The 19,613-nt window shown below is 46.3% G+C and overlaps 1 protein-coding gene across 8 annotated transcripts in view; it reads right to left on the reverse strand.

Moving 5' to 3' along the window:
- Positions 1 to 10,554, reverse strand: part of LOC114038130 (cyclin-dependent kinase 11B) — a 34,962-nt gene extending 24,408 nt beyond the window's left edge. For 6 of the 8 annotated variants that reach the window (XM_027855286.1, XM_027855287.1, XM_027855285.1 and 3 more), the window contains exons 1-5: positions 10,499 to 10,554; positions 7,456 to 7,581; positions 6,273 to 6,388; positions 4,383 to 4,510; positions 3,231 to 3,369 (exon numbers count right to left, since the gene is read on the reverse strand). In XM_027855286.1, coding sequence (XP_027711087.1) covers positions 3,231 to 3,369; positions 4,383 to 4,510; positions 6,273 to 6,388; positions 7,456 to 7,566 — 494 coding nt within the window. In that variant the 5' untranslated portion in view covers positions 7,567 to 7,581; positions 10,499 to 10,554. Of the gene's footprint in view, positions 1 to 3,230; positions 3,370 to 4,382; positions 4,511 to 6,272; positions 6,389 to 7,336; positions 7,384 to 7,455; positions 7,582 to 10,498 lie in introns of those variants that run through there. The other 2 variants (XM_027855288.1, XM_027855289.1) reach the window with 2 other exon arrangements.
- Positions 10,555 to 19,613: the final 9,059 nt, after the last annotated feature.

Below are 19,613 nucleotides of genomic sequence, written 5' to 3' on the forward strand. Positions count from 1 at the left end.
TTCCATATAAACAGATGGATGGTTAGAGATGGCCACTATCCTGGAAAGGCCACAGTGCCTAAGACTGAAATTCGAGAACAGTCGGCCAAGACACACAAGACAACTCCAGAAGTCATTTTTGTCTTTGGATTCAGAACCCAATTTGGTGGTGGCAAAACAACACAGGCTCTGACATGATTTATGATCACCTTGACTATGCAAAGAAAAATGAAGCAGAAAACAGACTTGCAAAGCGTGGCCTTTATGAGAAGAAAAAGACATCAGGAAAACAGCAACTGCATGGACTGGAAATGGACTTAATGGATAGATCTGAAGTCCTGGATGACAGCGTGTAAAGAAGAGATCTTCAGTGGCACGTCCCACTAATTTATGCATAGCCCTCTCATGGGTAACATTTTTATCAATGGTTTAGATAAAGGCCCAGATAGAATCCTTATGAAATCTGAGGAAGCTAAAAGTTGAGGAGGGAAAGCTAATGCACTGGATGAGATGAGTCAGGATCTAAAAAGACCACGGCAGGTTAGAGGATTAGGCTGAATCTAATTAAGATGAAATTTATTACACTTGAGTTTGAAAAAAAAAATCATTTCTTTGCAAGAGGAAGCAAGTTGTCTGAAAAAATCTGGGGGTTTTAATGGATGGCTAGTCCCCTGGGTCAGCATCGACGTGTAAGCTCTGGGGATCTCAGGCTCCAGGACCAACGAGGTGACAGCCTCACTATCCTCAACCCTGGTTTGACTCCATCTGAATTCTGAGTTCAGTGTGGGGCATCACGGTTTAGGAAGGGTACTGGTGAAAAACCTGAAGTCTGCTTCACACGGACACTGATTGGAGGAAATGGAGGTGCTAGTGTCGAGAAGCCTGAGGAAGGAGAGGACGGACAGCTACCATCAGGTCATCACGGAGGAGGAGACGAGACGTGACTGAACACAGGAGGGGCCACCACAGCAACCCACACACTCAGGTCCCTGTTAGTGAAATCACGAATCCCCTGAAGGAGACCCATGGATCTGGATGTAAAATATGGTCGCTGGTTCCAGCTCAATGGAAGTAAGCCATGTGAATCTGAACAATGCAACCCAGTCAGGGGAATGGCTATCTGCACTCATTCTGGACCTACCTGGGCTTACTGATTTTGCCTGGCCCTACAGGGAAGAACTAAGAGCACTGGGCAGAAGCTGCAAACAGGCAAACCGAGGTCTGATGCCGGGAAACACTTCCTAACAATTCGTGGGGGCTCTTTTTCCAGGGAGGGGGTGAGACCAGTTCCAATTCTGACACTGTGTGATTGTGTCCCTCCATCCCTGAGGGCCCCACCCCCTCACATCCCTTCCCTGCTAGCAGCTCAAGCCTGTCCCATCCCACCAATCTTCCTTACTGTTTAAGCCTGTTTATGAAATGCCTCCCCACAATCCAATCACCACCCTCTGCCTCTCATTTTCAAGCCTGCACGTTATGGGTGGACGACCTCTCTCCACTGCCTCCTTCTCTTCCAATCCGAGCACTGGCTGACACTAAGATCTCCTCTTCCTAACTTCACGCCCCCTTCAGGAAGCACAGGCACCTGTCAGACATCCTGCACGGAGCTTCCCCCGGCAGCGGGCCCATCCCAGACCGTCTTTTGCCCTGGTCTATGCCCCTGCTTGGGCACTGCTCCCTCTGTGGCCCACTGGAGCGCTCCCCCCAGGCATTCCAGGCTCCATTCTCGTCCTTCACCGATGGCCAAAGCATCTTCCTGATGCACGGATCAAATGATGTTCCTCTTCTCTCAAACCCTTGGACGGTCCCAAATAGTTTAAATGCCTTGGCCTGGGACTCAAGGCATGTCCCAACCTGGTACCACTTTCCCTTCCAGGCTTCCATGCCTTCTTGGCTCCAGCCATGTGGACTGGCCTTGCTTTCCCCTGGCATGTTTTGGTCACACTTTTCCATGGGCCTAGAATTCTGACTTCCTCTCCCATCCAGTACTGATGCCACCTCTCCCATGAAGCATTCCCTGATTCCCTATTCCTCCTCTCTAAGAAAGTAATCACTTTTCCCCTAGTGTAACTTTAAAGAGCAATGATTTAGCACCTGGGGAACCCGAACAACACAGATTTAGAGCTAGAAGAGCCCTTAAGGGACATAAAATGCAACCCCCTCATTTTACACGACGACACCGAGGCCAAGAGAGGCAAAACAACTTGCCAAATGGTCACCCAGCTAACAAATGTCTGAGGCAGGATTCCAACTTAGGTCTAACCACTGTACCACCTGGCTGTCCATCATCTTGTACTATACTTGCTGGTTTATATCCTGCACGCCCCTTCTAGAATATGAGCTCCAGGAGGGGAGAGGATGCCTCTTCTTTGTACCCAGTCCAGGGTTGGCTGAGGTTCTCCATCATCATTCTGCTGGTTTCCTAAACTCAATTATTTATACCTCTTCTCTCTCCTTACTTCCATGTCCCACTAGTTAAGAAATCTAGGGGGAACAATGATAGCACCTCTCTATAGGGCTGTCGAGGGGAATCCAATGAGAGCCCTGGAAAGGCTGGCTCTTAGCGCCGTTATGAAGTTCTTACCACCCCTACTGCTTTAGCGGCCCTTCCTCGGCCCGCTGCCAGCTCTCCCCTCTGCCTCCAACTTCTTCCTGCTCTGGACGAGCCTGCCTGAGTGACGCGACAGGGCTCAGCAGAGGACATTCTTTAATCCCGTGGCTCTCCTTTCCAAGAACTTGGAATCCCCACTTTTTAAGCTGGCGTTGAGGGAAGCCCATTAGCCAGCACCCACCAGGCCCCCTCCCTCAGCTCTCATCTCTGCTTTAGCTACATTTAGAACACCGCACTACCCTTTTCTCCGATATATTTCCATCATTTCCTATAAATCTCAGTTTAAAGTTATATTTCTCTAGGAAACTTTAATTGTCTAGTGTTATCCCACACTGACTTCTTTTATTCTCCCTTCACTTAGCATTATGGACTGAGCCTGAATTCTATTCCTTTCTCCTTATGGACACATTACTTTTTAAGTTATTATCATGTCTTTTCATTCCTTAACTGTAAGGAATCTTACTACCATTTTTGTATTCCCTAGCACAGCGCTCAGTACTGTGTTCTGCATCTCATAGGTAATAATAATATTAATAACGACGATGACGATTTTAGCAACTAAAATTTACAGAGCACCTACTCTGGGCCAGGCACTGTGCTAAGTACTTCAGAGGCTGGCTGGCTAACAGAAGGCTCTCACCTCTCCCTCCTGGAATGTTCCCGCGCCATCTCCCTCCTTTTCTGCCTCTCCCATTCCCGCCGTGCTTTATCCTGCTCCTCCCGGTGCCGTTTCCGCCGCTCATGTTCTCGCTCCTTCTCTTTCACCCTGGCATGCTTCCCTGATGAGGGGAAACATCCTGTCACACTCGTAGGAATACACTGAAGTTCCAGGAACTTAATTTAAAATGTAAATTACAGCACATGAATAAGCGACTCCCTTTGATTAGAGTCTTCTTTTATGTGATCAGGGCCTTGACTCAGATTTCTAACCAAAATGTCAGTTAATAAATCCCATCTCAAATGCAGTCCACAGTAAGTCTTCTTCAATACCCCCCTGCCTACCCCACGGGCACACGCACACGCACACACACACACACACACACACACGCGCGCGCGCGCGCATCAGAATCATTTTAGAACTCCCCAGGTTCTCTGGCACACTCCCCTGCCTTTCATGTCCTACTTGGTGCATGCCACAAGACACAGAGCACTACAACAGGGGCTGGGCCCAGGCTCAAGCTCCAGCTGTGCCGCTTCCTGTGTGACCCTGGATAAGTCACAACTGCTTCAATCCCTTCAGTTTCCTTGTCAGGAAAAAACAGATAATAATTCCTGCCCCGGCTCTCTGCTTCAAGGCTCAATTAAGATAATGAAATGCAATGCAATAATGGAAACACTTTGTAAATTGTAAAGTGTTCTATAAATGGAAGACAGCCTGCTTGGCAACAAGACTGACCACAAAGCTGACCAACCCACAGGAGGAGCCAGAGCAGGCCAGCGGACACAGAGGGGAGAGGGCGCACAGCACTGTCCATTCTGGTCTCTGGTCCATGCATCTGATGGATCACTGTTCTCACTGACAAGCGACAACAAATGGAACGTGAATTATGATTATTAAATCGGCTCAATATTAAGCGGCAGAGATGGGAGTGGGGACTTCTATACTCTGAACCAAATAAATTTTACCCGATCAAATCATACCCAGGGACAAAGCAATACAAAAATAACAGGGAAAAACTCTGCGAAGGGATGAGGGCCCACCTCTCCAGAATGCCCTAGGGAAGAAAAGTCTGAAGGGAAGAAGAAGCTAATGTCAAAGTGATGGGCGCGCAGAAGGAAAACAGTTCTGTACCTCCCTCTGCTGAGTGACTGCGATGCCGCCGTTTCTCTTTCCTCTTCTCATCTTTCCTGTGATGAGCTTTCTCTTTACGTGACATTTGCTGGGGGGGTTTGATAGCCAAGGAGTCATCTTCTTCACCTCTAAGATTACAATGCAAAACAGCGGTCACTCCATGCGCAACAGGTGCACTTATTAAAACAGCACACAATTAACAGCTTAATTACGAGCACGGCCACAAACTACATAAAAAGAGCAGCAGGCACGGCCTCCCTCTGCCATGGAAATGAAGGTGAGGCAGCGGTTAGTCAGGATGTGAAACCTGAAGTCACAGCAAAAATGTATTTCTATAGGGCACAGGTCACATGAAAAGGTACGGACAAAGCCAACCGGGTATACCAAGCGAAGTCCCCAGAACACAAGTCTTCCAAGCAGGCGGAACATCTGAGGAGCTCCTTTCTAGCCCCTACTGCTTCTAGCCCTGGCGGGGGAAGCACCACCATCAAGGTTTCTTCCCACTTGACTAAGGGGGGGATGGGTGCACAGTGGAGGGGAAGCACCCTATACCAGGACAGCAGGCTTCTGGCCCTGCTGCCGCCCTGACAAGCGACACAGCCTCCGACAAGGTGTGCAGCTGCTCTGGCTCTCGCTTCTCTCATCCTGTAGTTGGAAAGGTTAGTCTAGAAGAACCTATGGCTCCTCCAAAAATCCTGCAGCACTGTGAACACCAACTTCTATCCAGGCCTCTCAGTGGTGTGGTGGAGAGAATGCCAGGCTTGGAGTCCAGCCCCAGATATGTACTAGCTCTGAGACCTTAGGCAAGTCACTTAATCTTAATCTGTCTCAGTTTCCTCATATGTAAAATGGAGATGATAATAACAGCACTTATCTCCCAGGGTTCTTGTGAAGCTCAAATGAGATCTATATAGAGTGCTTAGCATAGTGCCTGGCACATAGGAGGTGCTATGTAAATGCTAGGTACTATTTATCAAAAAACACATATTAAGTGCCTACTATGTGCCTGGCACTGTGCTATCCCACTTCACTTCAGGTTGCTAGTCACTCCACTATATTTATGATGCCAAGAATCAGAAAAACTTGAATAGTTTATGATTTAAAAAGCTCTTTCCCTATAATAACCACGTGAGGGGGCAATATGGGTATTATCCTATCTCTTTTATAGAATGGACACTGAGGCTCATAGAGGGTGATTGGCCCTCTCTCCAGAACAGCACGGCTAATAAAGGTAGGAGCAAGTATAAGAACAGGGTCTTTCAAATCTAGGACCAATGCTTCCAGGTCTCCTTTGCTGGCTACATTCACCTCATCAATTCCTATGAGCACTGGCCCTTGAAAGAATATGCCAGTAAAGCAAACTGGTACCAAGTTGGCAAAACAACAGCCTTGCTCAGGCAATCTTTCCCATTTTTCCTATGAAATTGGAATCAATACATTATCATAAAATATGGTAACTGTTACCGTTTAATCTACATCTAATTTCACATTCAGTCGACAGCCTGCCTCTGACGCTCACTAGTGAGGTGACCCACCTTCTGTTTCCTCATCTGTACAATGGGGATGACGGTACCTGCAGGACCTATCCCATAGATTATGGCTTAAAGGAAGTACACGTGAAGAGTGCTTTCCAAGCTTCAACACGCCATATAAATGCCAACGGTTGTTTTTATTTTTAGATCTTCAAGCATGGAAGAGGTGGGTAATTTAGGAGAAGCCACATAATGACTCAGTTCTAAACATGAAATTTAGACTAGCCATCAGTCCCCAAGGTGGACCTTTTCAAAGCAATACTTAGCAACTCTAGCTTGACTGAAAGAGCCGGCCTGACAAAGGCCCCTCCACCAGACTTCCATCCAGTTTCAGGGAATGAGGACGCTGCCCATTTACCTGTCTTCCATAGAATCTTCCCTCCTGTAAGGTGAATTCCTGATCGTTATCTCCATGCGGTGATCTCTCAGCTCCCCCTCTTCAAGGGAATCCCGCTTGGAATCCCGATCATCAGACTAAAAGGAAAACAGAAAGAAAAAAAAACCCCGACCATTTTATTTTTTGAAAAATGACATTCAGGTTAGCTTCATCAATGACCTCAGACACAAAGTTTTACACAAATTTCAATGGGCCAATAAAATACAAAAATCAAATTCTTTCATTAGGGGCATATGATGTCTCTCAGTGCCTGCACCCTCGTACTGCAGGACACTGTGTAAGTCCTAAGAAGCCAGTGCATATGTTCTGCGGTAGTCAGTGAGACAGCTGTTCGTGAGCAACGTTCGTGAGCATTTGGTCCCATGACAGAGGCAGCGTTTCTCTTCTTCTACAGTTACCAACTAGATTTCTAGACACCGCATACATAGAGAAGAAAGCTAGAGAACGTATAAAGCTCTACGGTGTGCATGGTACTGTGCTGCATTCAATAAATACTTAAATGAAGGTGGCATTCTACATGACAGATAGTGTCAACTTACTGAAGAGCTCTTCTGAGCATGTTATCTTGCAAACTAATAGAGATGTTAATTTCTCAAAGCAATATTTTATCAATATTTATAAACAGAATTATTTGTAAGTGTGAGCATGAAAAGAATTAAGAACATTAATCCAACTGCACTTTAAAATATTCAATAATTATGTTAGGTCCCAAATATTTTATTCTCCAAACAAATCTTCATGTAGCATAAGGGTTCTTAACCTTTTTCTGCGTCATGGACCCCTTTGGTAGTCTTGTGAAGACTATGGACCCTTTCTCAGAATCACGTTTTTAATGCACAAAGTAAAATACATAGGATTACCAAAAAAATAGTATCAAAATGGTTATAAAAATCTTTTTAAAAAAATGTTCAAGAACCCCAGGTTAAGAACCCCTGATCTAGAAATAGCTTTAGTTTTGTTATCTTTGAGATAAACTGAGAAATCAGATGGGGTTTTGGGAACTTTTTAAAGAGACTTTGGCTCACCTGTGACATTTGGAAGTACAAAACCACTTCACCGAAGAAGCGAGGTTCTAATGGAAAAATGAGTGCAAAGACATTAAACTTCCTTTTTACAAACCATTGACTTGACAAAAGTGGCTTACATTTTTTATGCGTTTTATCTCTGCCTTCTCTTCTTGTTCCTTCCTTCGCTTCTTTTCCTGAAGAATTTCATCTAAAGTTTTCACTTTCCAAGAATCCTTTTCATCACCCATTTGAGTTAAGACACACTGAAAGAAGAAAACATTTGAAAAGCATGAAAGAGAAGCTACGCACAGCCCAGCATGGCTGGAGACACTTCCCACCCCGATGAAATAGCTGTTTGTGGGCAGCATGAAGGCTGACGCTTTGCTGGAAGAGCCTGGAACACGCCCCAGGTCCCACTAAGTCAGTGCTCAGGAGCCCTCGGCCCCTGTGAGCGCCCACAGTCCTCTGAGGAAGGGGAGGTAAATCAGGGCAGGGATGAAGCAATCTAAAGATGACCCCTCTGGATGCAGCGCAGAGCGAGGCTGTGGATGATACCAAAGAGTGTCAGGGAAGGATTTCTACTTCTCAGCCTCTCTCCTAACAGCCGCTGAAGAGAGGGCTTTCTAGACGTCCACTTATTTTACAAACTGGATCTGTCCTCTAACCCTGCCCTGGGTTCTCCTGCCTCCCTGTCTGTGCAGACTCTATTCTTTATGCCAAGAATGTCCCCCACACTTCTTTGCCTGCTGAATTCCTATCCCTCCTTAAAGTCCCACTAACACCTTCTCGAGGAAGCTTTTCCTGAAAACCCTATCATAGGATCGCAGACTTACAGCCGAAAGAGAGCTTCAAGACAACTAGTCCAGCCCTTTCATTTTATAGGTGAGAAACGAAGGCTTAGAGAGGGTACCCAAGGTCACACAGGAGCTAAGTGGTACAGTGGATGGAACGCTGGGCAGGAAGACCTGAGTTCAAATCCAACCTCAGGCTGGACACACTGGTCACACACTAGCTGTGTGACCCTGGGCAAGTCACTTAACCCTGTCTGCCTCCGTTTTCCTCATCTGTAAAATGGGGACAATAACAGCACCTATCTCTCAGAGTTGTGGTGAGGATTAAATGAGATAATAATTGTAAAGCACTGAGCACAGTGCCTGGCACATAGTAAACACTACATAAATATTAGTTATTAGTGTTACGATAAATGGTATAGATGAGATCCAAACCCTGGTCTTCCGGCTTCAAATCTGCTGCACAATCCACTGTACCTTGCTTCCTCTACTAGAGCAACAAACTTTCCCCTGAGACTTAATGTAGTACTCTAGCTAGGTGGCACAGTGGCTAGAGCCCCAGACTTGTAATTAGGAAAAACTGGGTTCTATTCCAATACCGTGATGAAATCCTACCCCACACATTTACTAGATATGCAACCCTAGGCAATACACTTAATGCTTTGGAGCCTTAGGTTCCTCACTTGTAGGGGAAAATATAGTACCTACCTCACAGGGCTGGGGGCGGGGTGGGGGATGGGGGTGTGTACGTACAAATCTATACTGAAGTGCCTTGTGAACCACTATAACAATTAGCTATTATCTTTTATGTTTCTCTAATGTATTTATCACATCTTATAATGTTAATACACACAAACCCACCAATCACCAGAAAGCTGGCTGGAGAGTGATCAATTCTAAGGCCACAGCAATTCGGTAAGTTTAGCTTAGCTTCATCAACTTTCCCAGACTCCAAATTTTACACAAATTTCAATGAGATGTGTCCACTGAAAAAATTTTCCTTGCCTCTAAAATAATAATACATAACAGCATTTACCCTAGGTACTACAGATGCATTTAAAAAGCATTACAGTATTAATACCTTAATTACAGACATGGCCAGGAAGGGTGGAAATCACAGATCTTTGAGGTATTCATGTAGCTACACAGTCAGAAGGCCTAGGTTCAAATTCCAGCTCTGCCACTTACTATTTTTGTGACCTTGAACATAACTGGGCCTCCGGTTTCCTTATCTGTAAAACTAGGAAACTGGACATTCTAACATCTCAAGTCCCTCCTGGCTTTCTCTATGATCCTGGGATTCTAGTTATCTGTGTTTGTATCTCATTTCATTACTTGACAGTAAGCAAGGACAAGGGCTGTGTGATATCTAAACTTTCTATTTCCTCCAGAGCCCAGCACTGGGCTCCACAAAACAGCAACTCAATAAATGTTTGCTGAACATTTGAACTGAGACCCTGGAAGGATAAACTTTGTCATTTATTTGAACGTCAGATCTGGAAGGGACCTTGGAAACTTTCTAACTTTCCAAGTATCATCTCATTCACGTCCCACAACAGTCTTAGGGAGGCAGATGCTACCTGGATTCTCATTCCCATTTTCCAGATGAGGAAGCTAAGGCCCAGAGGTTAAATGATTTACCCAGTGATTAAGTGCCAGAGGCCGGCAGCTCCTCCATCCCAAAAGGAGGAGTGGGGGGCGTGGTGGAGGACGGTGGCTTGGCCATCAGTGATAGAAACTGTGCCGGATGCCAGAAGCAGAGCAACAATGACAATTCCAAAGGTTTGCAGAGCCCCCTACGATACGTTGTCTCCCTTGGTTCTCAGTCACCCTGCGAAGTCAGCACCGCGGGGGTTATGAGACTCACTGCACAGGTGGGGAAACTGAGGCTGAGAAACAAGCATTCTTTTCCCCATTTGATAGATGAGGAAACTGAGCTTCAGAGATGTCAAGCCGCTTGCCCAGGGTCACACTGCGAGCGCAGGAGGTCAAATTCGAACCCAGATCAGGCGCCTTACTCGCTATGCCATCCCACCTCACTTTCTCGAGCCCCTAAGCAGCGACATTCCCCGGCGGGCGGGCCACGGGCCCAGGGGACAAGTGGCGTCCCGCTCTGGGCCTCGGTTTCCTCATCTGTAAAATGGGCCACTCGGCGGCCCCGAAGGTTGCTTCTGGTCGGAGGGCTCGGAGCCCACGCGGGGGAGGGGGGGCGGGAAATCTCTCCACGGAGGTCTGGAGGCGGGCCCGGCCTCGGCCCCGCCACAGGCCCCGCGCCCGGACCCGCCCTGAGCGGCGGACACGAAGAACGGCAGGCAGACTCGCGGGCCCCCTGGGGGCGAGGCCACCCAGGACGGGCATCTCCCCACCAGCCCCGGGCCCAGACACTTACCACCGCGCCTGCCGCCACCGCCGCCACCGCCGCCGCCACCGGACCCGGAGACTGAGGAGAACCAGCATCGGGCGCGGGAGAAGCGCGTCACTTCCGGCCGCGACGCGGGCCGGTGACGTCAGGGAGCGCGGCGCGGCGCGGTGGGGAGGGGGGCGGGAGCGGGGAGCAGCGCCGAGGGCCAGCACGCGCTCCGCCAGCCGCACTTTCGCCACGGGCGTGTCCTCCACTTAGGGGTGCGAGCACGCGGATGCCGCACGTGAAGCCCCTTCGGGTTGGATACATTCCCCCCAGCCTCCCCGAAAAAAAAAATAACTTTTTCCAGCAGGAGTGGCTGCAGCGGCCGGGAATCTGCGGGCACATCTGGATGCAGCCCGGAGCCGCGGGTGGCAAAGCTGCGGCGCCTCTGGCCTCGAACCCCCACGTCGCTGCCTCTTCCCGGCTCCCCGCCAGGCGCGGGAAGGGGCTGGTTTGCACCCCCTCCCCCAACTCTCTCCCATTCCGGGTGCAGTGGGAAGATAGCTGGCTTTGGAGCTCCGCCTCTGAAAGTCATTGAACCTCCGGGCCTCAGTTTCCTCATCCGTAAAATGGGTCGGCTGGACTTGCTGGCCCCGTGCAGATCCCCCAATCTCCAATACTTCTAATCATGCCGCTCCAGCCAGAGAGCCTGGGGAGAACCGAGGAGAGCTGTACTTTTGGGGGGGCGCGGGCGGAGAGGCAGCAAAAACGGGGTGCTGCAGATCTGCCACCCCCAAAGGAGCTGGTTTTCCTGTTTCCTCATGCAGGAAGATGCCCTTCCTTCAAACTTGATACCTGGCTGTGTGATTCACTTAACCTCTGCCTCAGTTTCCTCAACTGTAAAATGAAGACAAGAACAGCACCCACTTCCTGCCCAGGGTTGTTGTAAGAATCAAATGAGGTACCATTGTAAAGTCCTTTGCATACTGCCTGGCATATGGAAGGTGCTTAATAAATGCTTTTTTTCCCTTTCTTCCTAGAGTTTTTTTTAAAAGGGCTGTACTGCTACAGAAATTAATCAACCAATAAACATTTATTAAGCACCTTCTATGTGCCAGGCACTGTGCTAAGTGCTGGGGATACAATAAAAAGCAAAAGACAATCCCTGCCCTCAGGGACCTTATAATCTAATGGGGGAGACAAACACATGTATACAAAGGATAAATAGGAAATAATTATAGGGAAGGCACTGGAATGAAGAGGGGTCGGGGATGATTTCCTTTAGCAGGAGGTACTTTAGTTGGGACTTAAAGAAAGCCAGGGAAAGACTAAGAGAAATATATAGCTATAGATATACACACACACATATATATAAATAACATAACAAATGTATTAGCCAATCAGCTATTTTTCTAATATGTTTGTATTTCAAGGCTTGGTTTTTTTGGGGGTTTTTTTTTTTTGTAACAAAAGGATAGGAAATTCATGGCTGAAGAATCAGAGAATCAGTTTGGAGGGTACCTAAGATCCAATCCCAGCAATAGACCAGAGGTATCAAATGGGGCCCATGTCTGTTTTGCAGCCAAACTAGATTAAAATGCAACTGGGAAAAATGAACAAAATAAATAAAAGTGAACATGGTTAGCATGTGGTTTTCTAGGTCTCTATGTGGCCTGTAGGGATCCTTATCTACCATTTCTGGCTGAGTTTGACATTTCAGTTCTACACTATTCCACAAGGAACCTTCCAGTTGTTGCCTTAAAAGTCCTTCAGGAAAGGGCAATTCACTCCACTTCTGGACAACTCTCACTGTTAGAAAGAAAAGTTTTAACCTTAAACAAACTGAAATCTGCCTCTCTTAAAATTTCCATCCACTGTTTCTATTCTAGGGTGAAGAACAAGGCTAATCCCTCTTCTGCAAGACCCCCTTTGCAATATTCAAAAACAGTTATCACAGCCTCCCTCATTCATATCCTCAGTTCTTTCAGGTCCTCCAGTCCCCTACTGCCATCTTGGTGACCCTCCTTTGGACATGGAGCTGTCTGTCAACACATATCTGAAAACGAAGTGCCCCGAATTGAATAACAGTAACACTCCAGAGGTGCACTAACCAGGGCAGAGAAGAGACAAATCTATCGGTGCCTAAGTGGACAGAAATTCTTTAATTTAGGTGAAGGCTGCTGTGCGAACAGCCGGTCTCTTGGTCCATCACTTGAAGATGGAAACCATAGGGGCAAGGTATGTTCTCTGGAAGTCATACATAACTTTGCACCAAACTGGGGGAGGCTGAGGGATTGGCTGATATGCGCTGAGTCAGGGGGAAAATTTAGCCCCTTTCTTTTTGGTCCGCTTATAAAATCTTCCCCATCTGGAAAGATGTCTATTGGCACAAACTATCGGGAATATAGTCTAAATTCTTTCAGGTTTGGTGGATTCTTTTCATTGTGTGAACTGGAAAATCACCAAGAATCCAACTAGGATAACTATAGCAGAGAAGGCCCCCAAGTGGAATACAAAATCAAAGACCAAATCGAGAAGCACAAATATCGATTTTATTTTACTTTTCCAGAACAATGCTCATGGAAAGAAACTAACCCATCTGTTTTACTCACAACAAAAGAACAGCCAAGAGGCATCCACAGGATTTATTACACAGTTATCAACCTATTACCACATGGAAGAATTAAAGGGACGAACCAAATCACGGATGACTAACATCTTATCCAAAGCAACGAACTTAGTTACAGAAATACTGCAAGAGGCGATGTAGAAAATGCACAGAAGACCTACAAACGTCTTGTACAGTGTGGTTTTTGTCCTACACATTTGGGTTTGGTTTAAGAGTTTGGCTCAAGTGTAGAAGACATAGTTACTGTTGCTATTTTCAAGTTTCTCAAAATGGAAAACTCACTATTTTATTTTAAAAATAATTCCCATTTGTACACAGGGACACTTAGATAACTGTGGAGGGGGGGGGGGCAAGTCTGGACCTCAGAACTCCCTTGTTGGCATTGGAACAGCACAAAGGATTGATTTTCTTGCTCAATAGTGGTGTGGATGTCAACTGGTGCGGCTTCCCTGGTTTCCAAGAAGCTCTGAATCTTTCTGCAAGCACAGTGGCTTAAGGCAAATTCTTAAATGTTCTCTTTCTTTCTCTCCAGCATGACTTCCTCTTTAGCCTCTAGCCAGACCAGGCAGAATACTGCACATGGCTTGACTCTCACAGGTAACAATTTAAAAAGAGTCAAGCATGATACAGCACTTAGGATTTGAGATCAAGCCACAGACCACTGAAGTGCAAAGGCTTTAATTTGCTTAAGACTCACAGCCCCAGGAAAACAAAAACAAAACGCACTGGTCGAGCAAACATAGCCGGGATGGGATATGTGTGGGCTTCCCCTGGATCAAGTGAACAAACCAAACAGCTGTTTCTTGGCTGGGCCCCCATTCAGGTAAGGATGCTTATTCTGAGTGAGCTGTTTGTTGGTGGCTTTGCTGAGTTAAGCAACCCTCGTTTATGGCTGTTTGGGGAACTTGGGAGCCCTCGGCATACCATCCCAGATGGAAACTGGTGATTAAAAGTGCTATGTAAACACCCATTGTCAAACCCACAAACTATGGCTCCCTTCCTGTACAGCGCTCATCAACTAATCTGGCCCCGGTGACCCTGGAGTCAGGCTCTGTGCCCTTCCTCGCAGAGAGTACTGGTTTTTTATTGGCCTTTTCATCTTATGTCTAAATGGTGGCTCAGCTCACCAACATCTATTTAAGAGGTTGACATCTTGAAAGTTACAAAGCTTGGCTGTGGTGTCCCAAATTAAAATGGGGAAAAGGCGTTCTAGAAGACAGATCAGGAATTACTTGTTTTTTGGGTTTTTTTTTTCCAGATAAAATGTAGGTATCTGGGCAAAGCACCCATCTCACCATTCTGAACTCTAAGTGAGGAAGAAACCAGTGCTCCTAAGGCAGCCAGAGGGTGGCGCACCTGTAAAGGAAAGCTGCTGCCATGACACATGGCGCCAAGATGCTCTGAGCCTCTCAGTTCACTGCTCCTCGGCTGACAAAGAGAACAACAAAAAGATAAACAAAACCATGCCACCCCCCGAGGCTGGAATTCAGAGGCTCAACTAACTGTATCCAATAAGAGAAGGAAGGGCCCAAGGCCAGGAAATCGGCAGATCAACTTTGAAAACACCAACCCCTTAGCTCTGGGTTGGCTTAAAGCAAGAAAGAAATGATCTCCAGTCCATAATCATACTTTTGTGTTAACTTTCAACCTGAGGAAGCAAAGGAAATACTTTCTGGCCTCGAGTCACAGCATCATTGCCAAATGCAAAAGCCATAAAGTACTTCCTTTAACGTTACAACTGACCCAAACATTTTCCTGTGGGACAACTCAAATCAAAATGTAGGTGTAGAATAGAGAACCCAATGGCATGAAATATCTTTTAAAATTGATGGGGGTTGGGGACGGAAGGGGTGTAAAGGACAACTTTCTTTGATACATTCTTGACATAGTTCTGACCGCCATGTTGTGCTGTCTTTAAAATCAAAAAGACACCTGTGAGGGTCCTCAACACTGTAGACATGCGAAACTACAGCTCATAGGAAATCATGAATAAAATGATCACTGGAATTTTAAACAAAAGCTTTCTATGCCAACTGTGTGTGCTGGAGGGGAAAAAAAAGGAAAGAGATGGGCCAGTCTTATGGTGAGGGTGAAGGATGTGGTAGCAACATCAGTTAAATTTGAGGAAGGTCTCCAGCAGGGTTGCTCCCCTGTGCCTGAAACATTCTATGAGGTCACGGGCACTGGACAGTATAGGCGAGCTAAATTAACACACTGGATATCCACACTGAGAAGACCAAAGATACATCCATTGAAATCTACATGCCATAAGAATGCACGTCTTCATAGACTGAAGAACTTTATAGAACTCCACACCTGTTAAGTTTTTTCTGCTTTTTTTTGGTTTGTTTTATAATTAGGGGTGGGAGAGGCACAGAGATTACATTTCATCAGGTAGGGAACTCTTGGTGTGGAAGCTCCTTTCACCAATGCAGGCGGGCTACTCATTTGTTGTTGTTTTTTGTTTTCAGGCAATTGGGGTTAAGTGACTTGCCCAGGGTCACACAGCTAGTAAGTGTCAAGTGTTTGGTCTGAGGCCAGATCTGAACTCAGGGCTGGTGCTCTATCCACTGTGCCACCTAGCTGCCCCAGGGCTACTCATTTGTAACCTGTACTCTCAGAGAGTAGCCTGGAGGAGCCAAGAGGCTTAGGGTCATACAGTCAGTATCAGAGGCAGGACTTAAACCCAGGCACCATGTCCATGCTGGCCCCCTGTCCACTACAGCACATTGCCTTTCATCTGGTAGATAAGCTGTATCCCTAAGTGTCCTGCATTTAGTAAGTGGTTAATAAATGCTTGTAGGATTGAACTGCAGAATTAATACATTTCAACGACTAGCCATCAGTCATGTTGCCTAACCCTCTACCTCCACTGCCCCACACTAATCTGGAACTGTGAATAAAATCCTACATTTTCTCCATATGGAAAGCTTCCGGCGTGGAAATATCCTCCAACCATGTAGGTTGGCAACTTCTCTGTAACTTAGGGGTCTTAGAAGAGCTGCCTGGGATCATGAGAGATTAATGACTTGCTTGGGTCAGAAGTAAAGCTTGAAGGCGGGTCTTCCTATGTGTCTGCAGGGCCAGGATCCAACCCCCGCTCCTGCCACACTACATCTCTATCCCAGCCAACGAAATGGGCCAAATCCAAAGGAAATGGTTCAAGTGTTTTTTTCTTTTACAAACGGCACAGATAATGAACATGAAATCTAGGTGGAAAAGCAGTGCCAGGTTAACAGCATGAAATGCCAACAAAACACATATTTGTTCCTATGGACACATTGACGACGACTCGGGTAGAATGGGTTATCATTACTAAAATGTCTTAGCCAAAGTTAACAAAAATAGACCATTTCTGTACATTTACATTCCCTGGATGTAAAGGGACCCCAGAATGCCTACAAATGGCATCTGTGTGACTCAACATGGAACAAGGACAGTCAATCCAAAGTGAGGTCCCAAGTCTGGTGGATGGATGTAGGAAATCTTAAGTCTTCCGTATCACGAGAGGCAAAGATTTCCAGAAATAACTGTGTAATATGTTGCTGCATCATCTGCTGATTCAGCAATGAATTCCTATTATTAATCTGTGTTTCGAAGAGCTGTTTTTGCTTTTGTTTTCTTGAGAGGGCGAATTCCTGGAATCAAGAAGGTCTGAATTCTACAAGAGAGTTGTGCATTTTCCTTTTCTTTTTTCTTAAATCTGGATCACAGGCAGCTTCAGAAGCTGCCAGCTCATTAGCTCTCTGAGGAAACACAGGTCTTGGGACGTGTGCACAAGACCCAACGACCAGATTCTAGGGGATCTGTCATTGGTGACCAACGGCAAATCTTGCAAATGTCAATGCTCTGCACTGGGCAACCAGCCCCCAAAGTTCTGAGCCCTCTCCAGCTAGGCAGAGAAGGGGAAGCTGGTGAGGACGCACAGCGGAGATCTGTGGAGATGCATGGAAGGCGGCTGATTCAGTGGGTTGATTCAGCTCAGAGTGCCCCCACAACCCCAACATAGCAAGAGGAATGAATTTTCTTCAATTCTGCCCTCTCTTTTAGGGAGAAGAAGGAAAAGTGATTTCAAGGGAATGTCACTGAAGACAAAAGCTCTTCCAAGTCTGAGTAAACAAATCTAGAATGTCCACTGTACACATGAGTTGAATTTACTGAAGAGGTCTCTGCAAGCTAACAGGCCTGCTGTTTGCTCTCCTGCTTCTGGCAAGCCTTTCCAAACAGGCAGAACTTAACGAGACTTAATTATTGCTCTTTGTTTCAGAGAGATTTGATCTACAGGAGTAGTTACTCTGAAGCATTTTACATTTTTCCAGGTGAGAAGCCAAGCTGAAAGCTAATGAGATAATTACGGGAGGCCAAGTTGGGCAGGAGGGAGAGGAAATGAGATGGGGGAGGGGAAGAGTAGAACTTATAGGACCTCAAGTGGCTTTTCTCTTTTATTATTCACAGAAAAAAAAAAATCACTGTCAGCTGATTCTGTGAACCACCAGGGCTATACAGACAGTATGAAAAACTAAAAAACTCACATTTCGGGAAATCCCTTTCCCCATTCCTTCCCCAGGTTAAAAATGGGGACAGAATGCCAGTGTAGACCATCATCAAAACCCAAAACTTCAATCTGAAGAATATTTTTTTTTAAAAAGTGCTACAATAATACACATTGCCAACACTTCTGCCACTCCCACCTCCCCATCCAATGCCCCCCACCCCACCCCAAGCTCATTAAGGACAGGTTGTGGAAAAGCGGTCAATTCTCTCCCTACCACCCCATTCCAAAGTAACTTCATCTGTCTCTCTCTGCCAATTCAACTTACAAATAGCTCGAAGGATGTCAACAGACACTAGGAAAGGCACCATCGGGGAGGTGGTAGTATACTGAACCAATTTCTGAAACTTCTGGTTCATGATGCAAACTTTTTAGACAAGATGTTCTAAGATGGGGCCACCTCATAAACAGAAGGGAATCTCATGAGAGGTTTGGGGTCCTTCCTTAGGCCACTTGGAGCTACAGGAGTAAGACAAGCTGTTAGTTAAGATTCTAGTTTTACCTACAAAGCACAATTTTTTATTCCCTGAAATCTGCTCTAAATCCCATCTATCTACTGTTGGGTTTTTTTTTAAGTACAGTATCATATTAAACAGTTTATTTTAACCAAAAATGTAAACACTAACACCTTTTACCAGCTTTCTTTCTCTACGCATCAACTCATGTAGAAAAAGAAAATTAAAATCTTCATAAAGTCAATGAGTGGCAAAGGTGTGGGGGGCAGGAAGTGGTAGCTTTAACCCCACCAATGCTAAGTAAGAAAGAAACCACCCAGCATTAGAGCTATATTACACTAAATTTAAAAACCAAAAAGCACACTCGTTCTTAAAAGAAGATCCCAAACAATTACAACGTAGGAGACATTTTGTTTTAAATCAGCTAGTGCAGGGAATTAACCATCAGTTAACGTTCTACTCCTCACCCCCACCATGGAGAGGCAGGGGCAGCTGGCATTAATACGAAAGTGTGCGTGGCTGGCCAAGTGGGTGTGAAGGGAAACCCTTTCAGCAAGAGAGGACAGCACTATTTTCTAAAGAGCTTGGGGTGCCGGGGTCAGGGGAGGGACTTATTGCACTCCATAATTTAAAATGAGCCTGTGAAAAGACCCCTTTTTCTAAATATTTCATGCTGTGATATATCACTGGTTGGTTGGTGGTTTTTTTAATACACAAGTTGTGAGATTTTTAAGAAAGGCAAAACATGGAGGTAAAGATAGCAGGGACCCCACTCTGGGTCCTTGCCTCCAATCCTCCTCCTTTAGGGCCAGTGGGAAAAGGGTGGGTAAGGGATGTGTCAGCATGTTCCACAGAGAGCCACTGTTACCTCAGCAAACCCGTGGTCCCCGACACAACCAGCTTTGCTATTGCTGGCCCATCGGCAGTGCTGGCGGCATCCTTTTGGGCTGAAGGCTTATCGCAGATTCTGAAGGAAAAAGAAATTCGTGAAACCCCCCTGGGGTGATCATCTACAAGATTCATCAGTCTTGGTTCCTTTTTCATTCAAGGACGTGCAGGAATCAGAGGACTCAAGCCTCTCTTAGTCTCTGTTTTTAGCAGTGGGGAAGTTCAGTGATTTTCATGGGCAGTAGACGCGGGGAACATTCACCTTGGCACCTGGATCTCAAGCTCTATTTTCACAGTTTCCTATCATCATCCACAGGAAGTCTCGGGGTGCTTCCACGGGCGCAGGGCGACGGCGCCTGTTTTCTGTATGGCACCCCGTTCCATCCCCCAACGATAAGTCCAAAGGCAGTGGTAGGTCATTGTTGATTGTTTCACATTACTTCGGTGACAGTACTGAGTTGAAGCTGCCCGTCTCCAGGGTGCTGACGCTCGGGCTTCTTGCCCCGCATCATGTCCTGCCATGGTTCTGTTGTCAGGAGAAGTAAATGCCTTTTGCTAATGCTGGTGACACTTGGGTCTCCCAGGCCACCTCTCACAGCATCGGAGCATGTGGCTTCCTTACTTTCCAGCTGCCTG

The sequence above is a fragment of the Vombatus ursinus genome, unplaced genomic scaffold, assembly GCF_900497805.2.
Source record: "Vombatus ursinus unplaced genomic scaffold, bare-nosed wombat genome assembly UNPS02010822.1, whole genome shotgun sequence".
Taxonomy (NCBI): Eukaryota; Metazoa; Chordata; class Mammalia; order Diprotodontia; family Vombatidae; genus Vombatus; species Vombatus ursinus.